The 16,245-nt window shown below is 40.3% G+C and overlaps 1 protein-coding gene across 1 annotated transcript in view; it reads left to right on the top strand.

The window, feature by feature from the left end:
- The window catches only part of LOC131666857 (RNA-binding protein Musashi homolog Rbp6-like), a gene marked incomplete at its 3' end in the record, with an annotated part of 389,695 nt that overhangs the window by 328,890 nt on the left and 44,560 nt on the right, over positions 1-16,245 (top strand). The window contains exon 7 of the mRNA XM_058939856.1: positions 3,802-3,843. Within this exon, the coding sequence (XP_058795839.1) occupies positions 3,802-3,843 (42 nt within the window). The remainder of the gene's footprint in view (positions 1-3,801; positions 3,844-16,245) is intronic.

Here is a 16,245-nt window from a genome sequence, read left to right as displayed (position 1 = left end):
TGCTGCAGCCGCAGCTAAATCTTGACTGACGCCCAGGCTTCCTTCCATTTCCAGCGGCGGCGACGACGACGACGAAGACGCGCCTCTCCGTGGAATTGACAAGCGAGAGTGAGGAACAGATCACCGATTGGTGTGTCGCGCTATATTTAGCACCGTCTCGTACGTCGTCGATGCACCGCAGCTTTTACGAGAATTTTTTGCGAGTATAAGTGTGGCGTGTGTGCTATTGTATCAGTGATTTGCTATCACGCCAACGGAATTCTATGTAGACGAGATTGATGCCGTGAATAATAAACGGATGTAAAACATTGAATAAAACTTGTTCAAAAATCATTTTCCATATACAGTTGTAAATTCTTTTTAACTTTCTTTGTAATTCATGGAAATGCTGGTGCGCGCGTATGTGCGTCCATGAAATCGCGGGTGCATAACAGAACTCTGAAAAACCTCGGTTCTAAATCCAGTATCTTTATCTCTCTCTCTCTCTCTCTCTCTCTCTCTCTCTCTCTCTCTCTCTCTCTCTCTCTCTCTCTCTCTCTCTCAGCAGGATGGTTGGAAAGCGTTTGAGGAAGGTGCCAATTTTCACGATTTGACTAGGGTGGAGAGAGAAGATTCCAACGGTATTAGTCGTTGTCGACACCTCGAAAATCCCCGTGGCTGCGAGATTCAATCGTAGGACGAAGAATTACCCTTTCGTGGGAAGAGGCTTTCAAGTAGTAGTTTTCTTCTCGCGATCTAGATTGAATTTCTATCGAGGCGATCATTGCTCGAGATATATATCTATAGGTAACTGGTTTACCTTTAGAGAAATGCTATTTTGCTACGCGACATTGTTGTTTTTCCTTTTTTCTCCTCTGTTATCATTTTGGTTGTCATTCATTGACCTTATTTTTATTGACTGTCATTCGTGCTGTGCAGCGTTATACTATCAAGTCGACGCTAATGGTCTTTTATTTCCGATATTTGCGCGAGGTGAAACTTAATAGACTTCGTCGTCATTGTCGTCGTCGTTGTTGTCGTCGTCATCGTCGTCGTCGTCGCCGTCTTCGTCAGCAAATTGGAACAAATTGAAAAATAAACAAATAAAATTTGTAATATATTTATAAACCAGTAGAGGTAGATTGATATTCAAACTTGCAAGTTTGATGAAATATGTGTGTTCACGTGCTTCTCAGTTTAAAACCTGTCACGATATAGAGTGCGCCCAAGAATTACGTTGTCGAACAAGAAATCCGTTGACGCATCTATTCACGCTTTCTGAGTATATATATGTGTACTTGTATGTATGTGAGCTTTGGCTCAACTTCATCGCCGACGGCAATGCTTCGACGAAGTTTCAAGGTGCGCGTAACTTTGTAATTCGGTTGAGAAACATAACTTCTTTCAGTGTTACCATCGTGGGTATTTCACGAGACTATCGAATGGTTATTTACTCAAAATTGAATTACACATATACTAAAACTCGATATGTGTACGTTTGCAGTAAAATAATAAATATCGTTAGTACTGTCTGATCAAATAGCATTTGTACTACTGAAAATGTTCTCGCGCATTCACTTTGTTTTGTAACATTTCAATAAGTTAGAAATTTGGTTCATTAAAAAAAAAACAAAATACAATTAACTTTTAGTTAATTTATTTGACGATATTTTTAACGTGCTTTTAAAAATCTCATTAACGTGCGGTTAGGTTCGTTTCGTACAGATATAGATTCTACACTAATTTTAAAATTTTTCAAATATTATCTGACATTATATCTTTCTACAGAAAAATTAACAAAAAATTATTTGATATGAAAAATTCTACACGGTACAACTGTACATTTAATTATTTTGTAATAATGAACAGAATATTATACATATAATTCTTTCCAATATTTATTTATTCCTGGAAACATATTTTATGTACAATACTTTGAACCGGCCATTTTCTTATCGAATTTTCTGAAAAAATTTAGTTATTCAATAGTATCTTTTTTTCTTACAAATATTATTTTATGTTTTTTGTTCAATTAACAAACCATTATATTCAATAAATGAAATTTTTAAAGTCATGTAAAATCAAATTGTGCAGAATCAATATCCATACGAATCGAACTCGGTTTAACGTGCGAAGATGTATCTCGTATCTTTTAAATTTTTATTCTTCTTTTTTAAGAACTCATTTTTGCGGTGGTTATTAAGAAAATAGAAATAAAAGTATTATCCTTCAGCAAAAAACAGAGCAGTGGTTTTTAAATACTCGTTAAACAATTCAAGAAACAAAGAAGAAGAAAGAAAGAGAAAACAAAGAGTACACTGAAATTTAAACATCTGCAAGCGTATGATTATTTTCTCATAATCTATTATAACTTTGTTACACCCTGAAGACTTCAACGGATCCAAAATTTACAAAGTAGAAAACAATTACTCCCCCGTACAGTTCTCGGATATTTCTCAAATTTTAAATCTCCAAGACTGACGTCATTTTTCATCCGTCGAGTGATTATTTGGCGAGAAAGAGAGAGAGAGAGAGAGTGAGAGAGGGGGGGGATATGACCGTCCAGAAAAATCTGTAAAAACTCATTTCTTCGTGATCACTCGACCGAAAAAAAGTAGCAAATGTATTACGAGCGTATATCCCATCGATTTCTCGAAGATAATAGTCTTTTGAAGGATAGGGGTAAATAGTAACGCGCGTCGTCGCCGTATAGGCCTCCGTGGAAAAGATAGCTGCAAGAACGAACGAGAAAAGATTATCATAAATCATCCCTTAAACCGACACGTCGAAGCTCCCAACGAACGAGCGACTCGAGCGGCCAAACGAATTTACGTCTATCAACGTGCTTTCATCTTCACGTCTTGCTCCTTTCTTTCACCCTTGTAGTGACTGCGCTTGTCTTTGTTTGTTCTTATTTTACTTAAGTTTTTATCAGGGGATTTGATGGCGTGAGATTATTCCTCAGGGCGATGCCATTAGCTTATTGATACTTTGACGTTCTTTAAGATACCCAATGATTTATGAGCTATAGAAAGAGAAAAATGGAATATACTGTATTTCCGTGCTGTTTTTTCCCGCTCAATTTGACTGTTTGCACACGTAACATAGTCGCATTGATGAGGCAGAAAGAGAAAAGCTTGCTTGGTTGATTGTGGTGATATCGTTGTATGTAGCGCAATGCGCTAATAAACAAACTGAGTAGTGCGCCAATCAGGGTAAATGGGTTTGGCTCTAGCACGCACGCTATCGCGGCGCGGCCGCGGCAGTTTAATTCTAAATTATACGCTTAGACTCAAAGCGACCACTACGACTGTAAAGTACACGAGCGCGTGGCTAGCGATAGTTGCGGTCAACGCTTCACCCGAACGCTTCAACGATTTTCGAATCGGTTGTGTTTCGTTGTTGCATCCAGCTGTGAATTGAGAAATTTCGTTTGACTGTACTGTTTACAGCTCTTTTCTATGCGTATTTCCAAGTATACTAACATTTCGAAATCAAATTTGTTTGCTGGAATTACCGAAATTTCAAGAGCAGTTTTATGATGTATACAATATTTAGCTGTCAATAAAATAATATTCCATTGTTATCTTGGCAACAATAATGTTATTTCGTAAGTCAAATAGCTGTACGTGCAGGATAATATTGATGCATAGAAACATGCTGAGAGCTACACTTACGTGGATATTACATTGAAAATATGTTCTCCTCAAGTTTTGAAATTCTGAATAAATTCTACAACGTTCAGACTTAATAGGATGATACTATTCTCTTTATTGAACTCAATAAAATTTATAAATAATAAGCTTATCTCTTTTGTTACAGATCGACCCGAAAGTAGCGTTTCCTAGGAGGACACATCCAAAGGTAAGAAACAATTCAAATATTCGTTTAAAAAAATACAATACAGTTTGAAATCCAAGGAAAAAATTCTGAAAAGAACATTTCATTAGTAAGTAGCTTATTTATGTAGGCACTAACGTAGTTGCATCATACTCAAAAATATGCGACAGCGGAGGGAGGGGCAAAAGACGAGCGCTCGAAAAGAGCTCGCTCACACGTGGCTGCGCAGAGCACGCAAGAGAAAAGTGAATAACGAAGAGCCCTCTGCGCTCGTAATTATATTTAATTTAACGTCAAAACCTGAAATTATTTTCATTCTTGTTCGAAGCGTGCGAAATGAGAGAAATTCGTCGAGCTTAATAATATAAATGCCGAGCACGCGAGTGGCTGAATCGCGCTAATTTTAATTGCACCCCTTTACAAATTCTTTTCATGCGCGTTCGCGATTTTCACTTTTAGTAAATTGCTTCGTGCGCTCGGAATTTCATTCTCTTAGAGAGAGAGAAAGTCAATCCTTTTTTCATTGACCAGAGTTTGCAAACACCTTGCACTGCGACTTTCTTTGGATTTATGCAAACTTTTTGTTTTAACTTCGAGCAGATTTGAATTTATTTGCGGCTTTTTCTATGACTTGAAATTCTGTTATTTCATTATTGACCGAACGCCGGATAAAAAATCTTGCTAGGTTTACAAAGTGTATCTGTAAGGTAAATATAAAAAGTACTGTTCGCTCGGAATAAAAACGCTTTATGCAAAAACGATTTCTATGGAACAAGGAAAGAACAAAACGAGACTTGTATCTGCGACATACAAGCTTTTCTTCTCTCGCAATAAATTAATGACTGTTAATCGTAAAATGGGTGTTGAAACATTGGAGTTGCAGTAGGGAGTCGCGGCTGGAACGGGCATGCAATTTTCATGAAATGCCGCATGACACGTGCTCTGCTCTTTTTCTGCACCTTTTTGTTTGCGCGCGCGTTACTAAGAAAAAATTTTGCCTAAAAGAGTAATGTATCTACTCCCTTTTCTTTCCGTCACGTCTGCCTGTTTAATCTTAGCTTTTTCAACTTTTCTTGTTTTTCCTTCTACTTGTCTATACTGTTTTTTACTTTTCATTCCATTTAACAGATTGTTTTCTTTATATTTTACACGTGGTTTTTTTAGATTGCCGTTAAAGATTTCCAGTATTTACGCTTACAAATCTGAAAATCTAGTTTTAGTATATTTTTCTATCACGATTTTTCTCCGTCTTGTGTGTATCTTTCTTAATTTTTTGTGTCGTGATACACAGTATCTCGCACCTCTACCGTTGCCAGATAGTGTATATATGTGCCGAGTGAGGAACATGCACGACTTCGCGATTTTATTTCACTCTCTTTCCTCTCTGCATCCTGTCCAGAAATTTATAGAGCCGTCTATGATTTTTTTGCTCCAGCATGACTGCGAAAAGTACCTTAGGAATATTACCGAAGGTCTCTTTGCTGGTAAAGAGTTCAGTCGAGACGAATGAATTATGTTAAATTAACTGAACGTGTCGTGTACTTTGACTTAATTTTGTACGTATATTGTGTACAATTTCTCGAGTTAAGTACGTAGGAGCCACGTTGTAATCATTTTTTTCTTACTTCTGTATGTCACAGCAATATTTTTAGATCCTCAATCATTAAATGGATTGTCGCATTTATTATCAGAATGTTGAAAATGAAATTCCCTACTCATCAACAAATATGCTATTTGAAAAGAAAAAATAGAAAAACAAAACTTCGCATCGGCTTTAATTAAATTAATTACAGTTTCACAATGTGCTAAAGTTGGAAGTTTACTCTGAACAGTTGGATTATTGTTCAATGTACAGCATGACAAGTTAAAGGTTATGAGAAAGTTGAGAGAAAAAAGTCGACATAGAAAGTAACTAAAGTTATAAATCAGTTTACATTACATAAAAATGTAGAGTTTCGCAAACTATTGATTCCATAACGGTACTTTATATAGAGTTGAGATTTTAGTCAGAGGTAAGAATGACTTCTTTGCCAAGTTGTTTTAGCTCACTTACAATACCAAGTCTCTAATTATTATAAATCAATATACTTTTATGTTTACGCGATGTAAAAGAAGTTCATAAAAGTACAGTTTTCAAATAGCAATCTTCGAAATTGCTTTATTGGTATTATAATGATTTGTTTACATTTCTACGGTGAATAATGATGTATAGTCTGATGCGAGAAAGATAGCGCACACGAGTAGCACACACATATACACTCCCTCTCGGGGATTCGGAGATAATAGAAGCGAAGCGCGCGAACGATAAAAAAAAGAGGTTCGCGCGAGCGTAACGAGCTGCCGACTCCCCAGGGTGTTCGGCACTACTCTCCCTCTCTACATCACGTGCGGGATTCGCTTTGTTTTTTCGGTGCCCGCACGGCATCAGGTAAGTATCTGCCAGCGTTGATATTGGTTTTTCCTCGAGAAGCCGCTGCCATTGTATAGATCACTCTCTGCTCTATGATTCGTTTTCATTTGACTTGCACTTCAATTCTACACTTGCAATTGCTCTTTGCTCGCGATGCGAGCGAAGGATCGAAATCTTATCTTAGGATAATTGCTTTTATTAGATTTTCTCTATTTCTCGTACATCTTTTATCACATTAATATCTCTATAACAAAGAATGATTAGTAGTTACAATAAGTATACTGTCAGATGAATAGCTATAATGAAATTTCGAAAATATATTACAGAAGATCGAGATTAATTCAGTAAAATAATTTATTTAAACTGCACAAGTATACCAGTAAATATTAACAGTTTAACCACAGTGCGAATCAGCAAAACGTCAAATCATACTAAAGTAATGTCAAGTATACTAATAAAATTTAACGAGGGACACGGCTCGTTAAGAAAATAAAGCAGGATACATTTAAGATACTCTCAAAATGTAACTTCAGTGTACTTCAGAACAGTCATCCGCAATATTCTACTTGGTGGAGAAAAGTTGCGACCTGCTTGCAAACGGAGCATTCTCCCATTCCCTCAAGCAACCCTGTTGCATTCATTGCGTGAAAGAACGTCGACGACATTACGGCGACGGACGCGCGGACAGCCCTAAATACTCGGTGGCGCGCAGCCGGAAGAAGAACGAAGATTCCATGCATTTTATAACGAGACCAGCTCATTCAGCCTGCACTGTCTCGTGTTTACTCGACCCCTTCGCTTTTCTCACGGACACACGTTTTGTGTGGACAAGAGCTCAAGCGTCTGCGTTAGTCGCTTTTTTTGTTGTCAATTTCTTTGTTTTCTTCGGGAAGAAACATCTTTAAGCTGCATAGACATTGTCTGCTGCCGTGACTGAGTTGCTTTTTCCTTTATTGAAGTTATGAGCTTGTTTGTATTTACACATACATTATTTTTGCTATGGCCCGCGTTTGATTTGATAGTGTTCTTCAATCAGTTTCTCCAAACTCGTCTCTAATAATGTGATACTTCAAAAAAATCTAATAGCTTGTTTTGTTCAACGAAATTCAACTGCCAACAACTCGGATTATTCTTTGACAATAGTGCATTGTCGAGCGTGCACAAGTCAAGCAAACACATAAGGCAGAGACTTCAAAATATTCTCGGCGGGCGTATATTTGAGTTTCATCTCGGCAAACTCAGGTAAATTAAGTTAAACAAGAAACAAACAGGAACCGTGCGGAAAAACTGCAAAACTAATAAGCACATACACGCGCCTGGAGGCAGAGAAGTCGCGCGCTGGAAAAGTGGACGTCCCTTGGGATCGTTCTCTCTCTTTCTCTCTCTACTCGAGTGGTATCGCAAGCAAGCCAAGAGGAACGGATATCGGTGTCTCCTCCTCGGGGATACCCAAGCCAAGATCGCCCCAACCACCTAGACTTTATTTATTTTCCGTGGTTCTGACTCGATATCCGTCCTTCAATTGCGTGTGACGACCCTCTGCTATAGGTTGTATTTCCAAGGTTTCATATATTTTTTCTACTTAGAAAATTGGTATTACTGATGTGAATGCTGAGCATTTATAATTAAAAAAATATATGCCCTGAAAAAATGTAAATTGAAACTTTAAGAAGCCATTCATCGTTTAAATCGCATAATATCCATCCACAAACAAGTGCATCCATAAGTTGAATCCAAACTACATTGTATTTGGAAAATAAATGACGTGCACAGAATAAATAAACAAAATGAAAACTGAGGAAAATAGTCAGCATCTGAAAATAATCGATGTTGCAGCGTTGCAGCAGCGAGCGGCAGTAGGCCATCGAGAAGCAGCGTGGCGATGGTGGCGTAGTTAGAGCGTCCAATATTCGAAAGAGCCACCGCGGCCACGATATCGCATCGGAATTTATAGTCGTTTGCTCGTAAATCCTTAGCCCCCTTGCCGCCATAATCTTCGACCAAACTTTCATTCGCCTATAAATGTATAAACCGTGAGCAGCAGGTCGGTTCTGACCGAACGCGGGCACGCTTCACTCGAATTAGTATCTGCAGGCAATGCATAATACGCCGGAGACGGAAGCTTCAGCTGCCGAGTAGAAAGAGAGAGATAGTCATAGTAAGCGCGTGCGCCAAGATAAGCAAGGCTCTAAGTCTGGCTTGATGGAGCAGCGCCATCAGCCGTCGACGTAATGGCTTATGGATAATGTATGGAAGGCAGTCCCCATCACAGTGCCTCGAGCGCCAACTTCTTGCACCTTTTTTTCCGGTTTTGTTACCGTGCAAAGTGCGTGCAGATAGGCAAGTGCGCCAAAAATTTTTCCAGGCCGCACCTGCACACGCGAGAAATACCAGTGCTTTACACTGATATAGGTATACGCCTGCCGAACGACAAGTTCGTAAACGTATGACGAAACGACGTGCAATAAACAAATCTTGATAAACACGCCGCGCAATAATAGGCGCACTGACGCTACTGCTCTGTGTGTATATAGTCGTAAAGCTTGAAAGCCTAGCTTGCAAGGCTTTGTTTTCTCCATTCGCATTTTTGTTGCGCGATACCTTCCTTCTTTCGTCATCCTCGACACAGTCCCTTTTGCAAGACTCGAGAGCTTTTAAAAAGCTCATACGGCCGGTCTTTTGCGCGCGTGCGACTATATTTAGAAACTACAGAGAGAGAGAGAGAAAGTCGCACGCAACAGTGCCGCTATGCTTCGCGCGACAAAGTATGCAACGCTAAAAACAATGAGAGCTTGGCGCCCTTTCTCTCTTCTCTCTTTTTTTTGTACGTTCGCGAGAGCCCTGACGCCTATACCTGCAGTAGCAGTAGCAGCGCGTCTCTTAAAAGCTTTTCATCTCTGGCATATGAGCTTTTTATCATCGCTCGGCTCTATCTGCTTGCGAGCGCCATGTGCCCCCTACTCCCGTCGCTTAAATGGGCCCCAGTAATTGCGCGCTTAATATTTCAGAGCTCTCGCCGTGTAAGCATATAAAAATGTCCCCGCGATTTAGCCCTGCTGTAGAGTCGGTATGTATGTAGTCGAGCAACTTTTCCCCTCTTCTCTCTCTCTCTCTCTCTCTCTCTCTCTCTCTCTTTGCCAAGTAGCAGCAGAAGAGTGAGAACTTTCCTCTTTTCTCTCTCTTTCTCTCTCAGGGCTAAGAGACCTCTTTTCTTCGGCTCCTCTTTCTTTTTCTGCAGCCGCCCGACTCTTAACTACGTTCATGCTCTTAGCTACGCTCCTTCTTCATCCTTCGTTTAAGCACGCGGAATATTCTACGCGGCAGCGCGCCGGATTACCGTCCTCCAGAAAAACCGAGCGTGACGTCGGCAAAAGCCACCCTTATGCGCCCACTACGGCCGCGCAGCTTTTGCCGAAGAACAGTAACGCAAGCGTGTACACCCGCTCTGTCTCGTCTCGATTCGGTTTTAAAATTTTTTTATCTTTTCAGACTCCCTCGGACTCCCTCGTAATTGTGAATTATCAAACGGATGTTCCGCTTGGAATTCACTTTTCCCGCTTTTCTCAGCAATGGGAGATATGAGATAATTGAATTTTGTTTCCGAAAGATTGCTTTTCACTACTTTTTAATCCGTCAAAAGTGAAGAGTCAAAGAATCTTTTTAATCTGGCGATAACAAAGGGATAGTTTTGTAGTGCACCAAATCAGCGCTGAAGGAGAACAGCGCGGAAGGAAAGAAAAGATTTAGAAGCGCAGCTGCATTAGCGTTGATAAGAGTCCTAAGGAAACGTCCGATGTCTTCCCTTCGCTATTTCTTTCTCCTCGGCTGGACGACAAAGCACGTCTCATTCCGGCTGATCTCCTTTTGCAGGCGGTCATCCGGCATTGGGGCGCGCTCTCCCAGCTCTCCTTGCGCTCTCGAGTGTTCACGCGACAAAAGCTGCGCGATCTCAATCACAAATTGACAATAAAAAATGTCCAATTAACCCCGAGAACGGGTCAGAGCCATCCTTTCATCGCTCGCCGCGTCAAGTTGGAAGCAATTGAGAAGGTTTAATCCCACTCGATTGCGTCTCCCTCCATTTCGCCTCCCTCGCTTGCGACCACTTTTCTTCCGTTCTTTCTTCCTTCTTTCTTCAGTAGACGCCGCTCACGGCAAATCTCAACTCTCGCTTTCTATTATTCCTCAAGTTTCACATTCTTTAAAATACGCTTCAGCTCGCGTGCTTTTTTTCTGATACTCTACGGCCCAAATCAACAATTTATGCGTTGACTCATTGTCTGATTTGATTTCAAAGTACTACCTTCCTTAAGCTACTTGTATACGACTACTTTTTTGCTATTGTAATGGGAATTTCAATCAAAGCATATTAAGTGATTTTATATTGAATAGTTTTGTGAGTTTGAAACACGAAGAAAATAAAAATAAATAAAAATTCGAAAATCCAAATTTTGTATTTTTAAGAAATGGTTTTATTTTCATTGAACTGAAATGAAACAACTTAATGCTTCATGGTCGATAACTTGATTTGCGTTGTTGCAGGCAAATCTTGTGACTTTAACTAATCTTAATAGAAAAATTAAAACAATACGTTAATAGTGTTTCTGCTATAGTGGATAATTATTAACGTAAAGCTGGTAATTTGTTAACACTTGAACGTCATAAGTGAAGTTATATAATCCATCTTGTATTATATCTTACAATTAATAAAAAAATGAGCGCAATCCAATACTCCTACCGAGACTCAGGAAATAGAATCTCTTAAAGTCTTGAAAAACGTAATGTGATATTAATTTTAATGAGATGGTGAAAACGGCCAACGCTCATAGTGCATTTGATTTTCATCTGAAGCCCAAGAAGAACAATCGCTAGAGCTGATTGAAAATAGTGGCGATAAATTTCTGATAATGTTGAAGCATTTCCAGTTACAGCTCTAAAGGTGTAGATTCGCATAAAGTTGAGGTAAAGATATAACTGTGTGTAAGAGCCTCATAAAGCATGTAAACTATCGTCATACGTCTTGGACTTATCGAGGAGTTTGCGGCGGCGACGCGGGCGCTTATAGGAAATTCCACGCGGCAAGAAAATCAATTTTCAATCGGAGCTTTGCACAGCAGTAGCGCACGACGGCATCATCTTCGGAAGCGAGAGATAGCTAACGCCGCGAAATCCCAGAACTGTGTGGTGGTGCGGTGCGGCGACGTGGGCACGGGTGTATTAATTGTAAACGAATTTATTCCCCCAGCGCCCGAGGGCCAAACTAAAACGCCCGAGATATTACTGCAAGTAAGCTCGTTAGAGGGCTTTAGCGTTGTAGTAGCTTGTGGTTTTGTAACCACACTCTCTCCCTTCCGTGCCGCCACGGTCTAACCCGCTTCTTTTTTTCTTTTTTATCAAACCTTCCAAAAACCACCGATACTGCGCCAAACTTGGCTCTCGACGAGGAATTCGCTAGGCAAGAATTTTATATTTTTCCAAACTTTGCCTAGTATGTGTGGATATAGAATTCGTCGTGAATAGCGAAGCCTCACGACGTACTCCAATTTCTCTAGTTAGCTCCTCACTCTACAGCCAACTAGGATAATAACGTTATATTCGCTCGAATGCGTGTCACCGTTTTTCTCCTACTCTCACTCTGCAGTTTTGCTGCTATTGCCTCGAGCTAGTTGGCAGAAGCTCTTTCGAATTTTTCCACTAGCTGCGGCTATTTTCTTTCATAGAAGATCTCGCGAATGTATACGTGGATGAAAGCAGTTGTAGCGCGCGCACGTGTACAGGTGTATCTTGATTAGTTCGCATAAAGGTCTATGTATGCGTATTTTATTTATTTGCCTAGGCAATAGCGGTCATTCCTGGGGCACTTCTCGAGTGCACTGCTACCGCGGAATTATATTTGCCAAAGGAAACTTTATTACTGATCCTCATTCAAATATAACTATTCACAACGGAACAAGTTCATTTTTTACTAGGTGACCTGCTTTTGATGTTGAGAAACATGTGCGCAGGACAACAATTTACATAATATTGCAAGAGACATTTTTTGAAATAAATTCTAGAGAAGGGGCTTGACGACAAAAAAGTCATAGCAAAAACTAGACTCTCGTGTACATGAAATTTCCTAGAAAGTAGCCAGATAATTCGCTTGGTCTGTGAAGAAGCAGCGCAATGTAGATCAGCGGGAGTGTGTCCGCTCGCATTTCCATTAATCGCGCGGAGGCTAATTATTTTGCGCGTAAATTTTGTTGGAATGCTCTCTTGGTCGCCAAGCTGAGAGAAAAGAATTTGGGTAGCCATTAGGAGAAAGGAGAGGAGAGGCAGGTCGCATATAAAACACGTGTTCGCTCGTCGGCATAATGGCAGCAATAATTCGCCTGGGGGCTCGAATAAATTGTCCTAATAATAATTTTCCCTCGTCGTCGTCAGTAGTAGAACTGCGCGACTACTTTATTTTCCACAGAGCCCTCGTTGTGCAGTTATGCATGCACTCTCCGCCCGCGCAAGAGAGAGAGAAAGCGAGAGAGAGAGAGCGAGAGAGAGAGAACGAGAAAGAGAGAGAGAGAGAGAGAGAGAGAGAGAGAGAGAGAGAGAGAGCGAGAGGGCTGCTGCCGAGAGCGCCGTATGTAGCTAACGTACTTACCTAACTGGATGCGATTTATCATGCACACATTTGCAACTTTCATTCTTCCTCTCTTTTCCTTGGGACTTTTTTTCACTACCCCTTTTCCTCTTTTCTCTAGATTTTCATTCCTTTCCCCCTTCTCTTTCTCTGTTTCTCTCTCTCTCTCTCTCTCTCTCTCTCTCTCTCTCTCTCTCTCTCTCTCTCTTCTGTCTCCACTCGTCGTCCTTATGCCTGCCGACGCTCTCCATTACCGTCATTTTCCTTTCTTTATTTCGTTCCTGCTTCGCTCGCCAGACTTCGCAAAAAATAGAAATGAAATTTCTTGCTTACGCACATTCTTTCCTTCTCTTTTTATCTTCTTCCTGTTGCAAATCTAATAAGTAGACCCAGCGTAAGTCTTGAACAATTTTTGACTTATTAAGTATATATTCAACCACTTCTATACTTCTATTACGACGTTATTTGTTTCTTTGTTTGTAAGTGATATGAAACACTTAATCAAAGTATTTTATTTTTAGATGAACATAATAAGATTATTCTTTGCTTATGTACAAATTTATATTTATATATGAAAATCAGCTAAATAGAAATTCAAATAACATTTTACAAGCAGAAATTACCAATATAAGATCATGAAACGTGAGATCAGAAATTCTTCTCTTTTTAAAGTTCCTTCATATTTCTAAGAACTTCCACTTCCATACGCGTACCATCGTCTGTGCCGACGTTTACCATGCACAAGCTTCTCTTTCTCCCCCATCCGCTGTTCTCGCGCGCGCCACGATATCGCTATGCGGTACTGAAAAAAAGAAGAAAGAAAGAGCGAGCGTGTTCCATTTCGCTCGTATGCTCGACGCAATCCAGTTGGGAAAATTAAGATGCTTTATAAAAATGTAAAAGGACCGTTGGCGATATGAAGTTCTGCACCGTACGCACACATACACACACGTTCGGCGAATGGAAAATGTGATTGGAAGTTTCATTGTACGAGCAAGGAAGTACAGGCGCGTTCCTACGAGGGAGAAAGAGGAAAGAGGTTAAGGCGATGCGCGGCGGCTGCCTTTACTTATGCACGAGCAGATACCAAGTCTTCAGCAAGCACTCAAAGCGCACGCCAGACAAGTACTTTTCATCTTGACATTTTCGATCTTCTCCTCTTACCCCTTCCTCTGTCTCACTTTCTTCCTCCCTAACAAAATCGAAACGCGAGTGACAGACTTCAAGCGACCCGATTCTCACGCCTTCTAAGTTGAATGCGAAAAAAATATCCCTTCTTCTTTGCGTAAAGCTCTTTCATTTCTAGTTCTCAACTTCTTTTTTCACTTTACTTTGGTACACTTGTGAAAAAAAAAACAATTTCGTCTAATGTGCGCCTATATATATATATATATATATATATATATATATATATATATATATATATATATCTTTTTCTTCTCTAGAGCAAGTAGTGAAGATGTGCAAGCACTTTCGACGGCGATCGATTCGAGCGCGCAACGTGTAAATTCGCAACACGAGCAATGTTGGCGTCAGCAATAAATGTCTATTTACTGTAGCACTATCTTTAAAGTGCTCTGTTTATTTATAACGCGCTTAAGAAAAAATCAATTGTTCGTTTGGCGCTTCATATATATATATATATCGTTCTTTCTCCTCAACGAAGTGACGCTGCTGCCAAGTGGAAGAGAAAAAACTTCCTTCGCACATGACATTTTCTCGCTTCTGAAATTCTGCCATTTTCGCTTCAATGAATCGAAAACCAAAAATTTATCTCCTTTAATGGATCCTTCCAAAGAAACTTTGCAATGATTTAATTATATTTGTATTTTTAAACTTAAATACGTTAAAACTAACAGACAGATCAAAGAAAAAAGATATATGCATGATTATATATAGAGGAAGGAAAATTGCATTAGCTACGGGATATATATCAATAAGCGAATCACACATACACGCACAGAAAATCTTAAACAGCTTATTAAAATGTCAAGGTTATCAAAGGATGTAGCGGTTGCATCATAGTGCATAGTAGCTGAATCGTCGTCATTAAATTACATTCGTCTTCCGATGCATCTCGTTTTACTTTGAAGGGACTAGAGCGAACGAGGCGGGGATGGAAGGGTCGGTGGTGAAATTCCCATGGGACAAGTTGGTGCAGCCAAGGTAAAAAGCACTTACGAAGGAACAGAGCGAGGATAACAAGTTCGCCGGCTGGAAAACGATTCGTTCGCGCTGGCACATTACGTATTCATTTGTGATTTCCGCGGTGGCGACGGCAATAGCGGCAGCGGCGACAATAAGATTCCGATTCCAAGGATATTAATTGGGCTCGTGGAATTTCCCACGAGGATTAAGGAATAACTTAATCCGATGCACGCCGCCGTCGTCGTTGCCGAGTTTCTGGCTGTTTTATGCAGGCTCTCTTACAGAGACAGACTATATATGCAACTGGCTTAGCCTCCCACTCTCTGTCGTAAAAACTTGTCCGGGTTCCAGTTGGAGGGAATAAGGAATTTTAGGAAGCGCCAGCGCCAGCGCGCCTTTACCAACTTTCCATAAAGTTGGCTTATACTTCAGGGCGGACTTTAAGAGTACTTGTGATATTGTTTCCACGGTTTATCTACTTAGCGTTATTAAAGAGTGTATTTTTACCTCGCCAGTCGCTCGCTGTACGTAAAGTCGTAACTTTTGTTTGCGTCAAGTGCAACTTTATTGTAACTAAATATTAACGAGTACGTTATTATAACTTATGATTTACTATTTACGTTGGCGGAGAATTTCATCCAGAAATATCCAAAATACGTTTTATCCTTCAATTTGAATATTAGCTTACGGAATTAACCTTCCGGTAATATTCGTTTAATCTGGCGTTGAATAAGGATGCCACTGAAAAAAAAATTGAAGTAGAAGTAAGCGAGAAGTGGAATAATAGAATGCAATCGAAACTTGTCTCGCTATCTCACTTGCCACGTGCGAAGGAACTAGAGAATAAAGTCGAAAGCCAGGGCTGAACGGGTGCGCGAGTAGCTGCTGAATATAGTCCTGCTCAAATGTTCTTCTCGCTCGGAGGGTGCGCACGGCTCCGCATGCGAAATGCTGCTACTGCCAGCGTTTCCGGTGTGCCGAGAGCTAAGACGGATCGGGAGCGACTCGGAGTCCTTGAAGGATCCTCGCGCGCGCGAGTTTTCATTTTTCGCACAAGAACAAGGCCAAGCTAGAGCCGTCCGTGCTGAATTCGAAGCTTGGTTTTAAGCAAATTCTCCCCTTCGGTTTTTTCCAAGCGCAATGCGCACCCTCGCACCAAGGAATTGCAAATCCTATTTGCCTTTATTCTGCTGCTTGCAAACGAAGTGCGTAATTTACAGCAATTTTCCCTCGTGAAAATACATTTCGAGAA

Source organism: Phymastichus coffea, unplaced genomic scaffold (genome assembly GCF_024137745.1).
Source record: "Phymastichus coffea isolate CEN01 unplaced genomic scaffold, Cenicafe_Pcof_1.1 PCOF00061, whole genome shotgun sequence".
In the NCBI taxonomy this organism is placed as follows: domain Eukaryota; kingdom Metazoa; phylum Arthropoda; class Insecta; order Hymenoptera; family Eulophidae; genus Phymastichus; species Phymastichus coffea.
The sequence above is the reverse complement of the archived record's forward strand: the minus strand, read 5'-3'. Positions and strand labels throughout refer to the sequence as shown.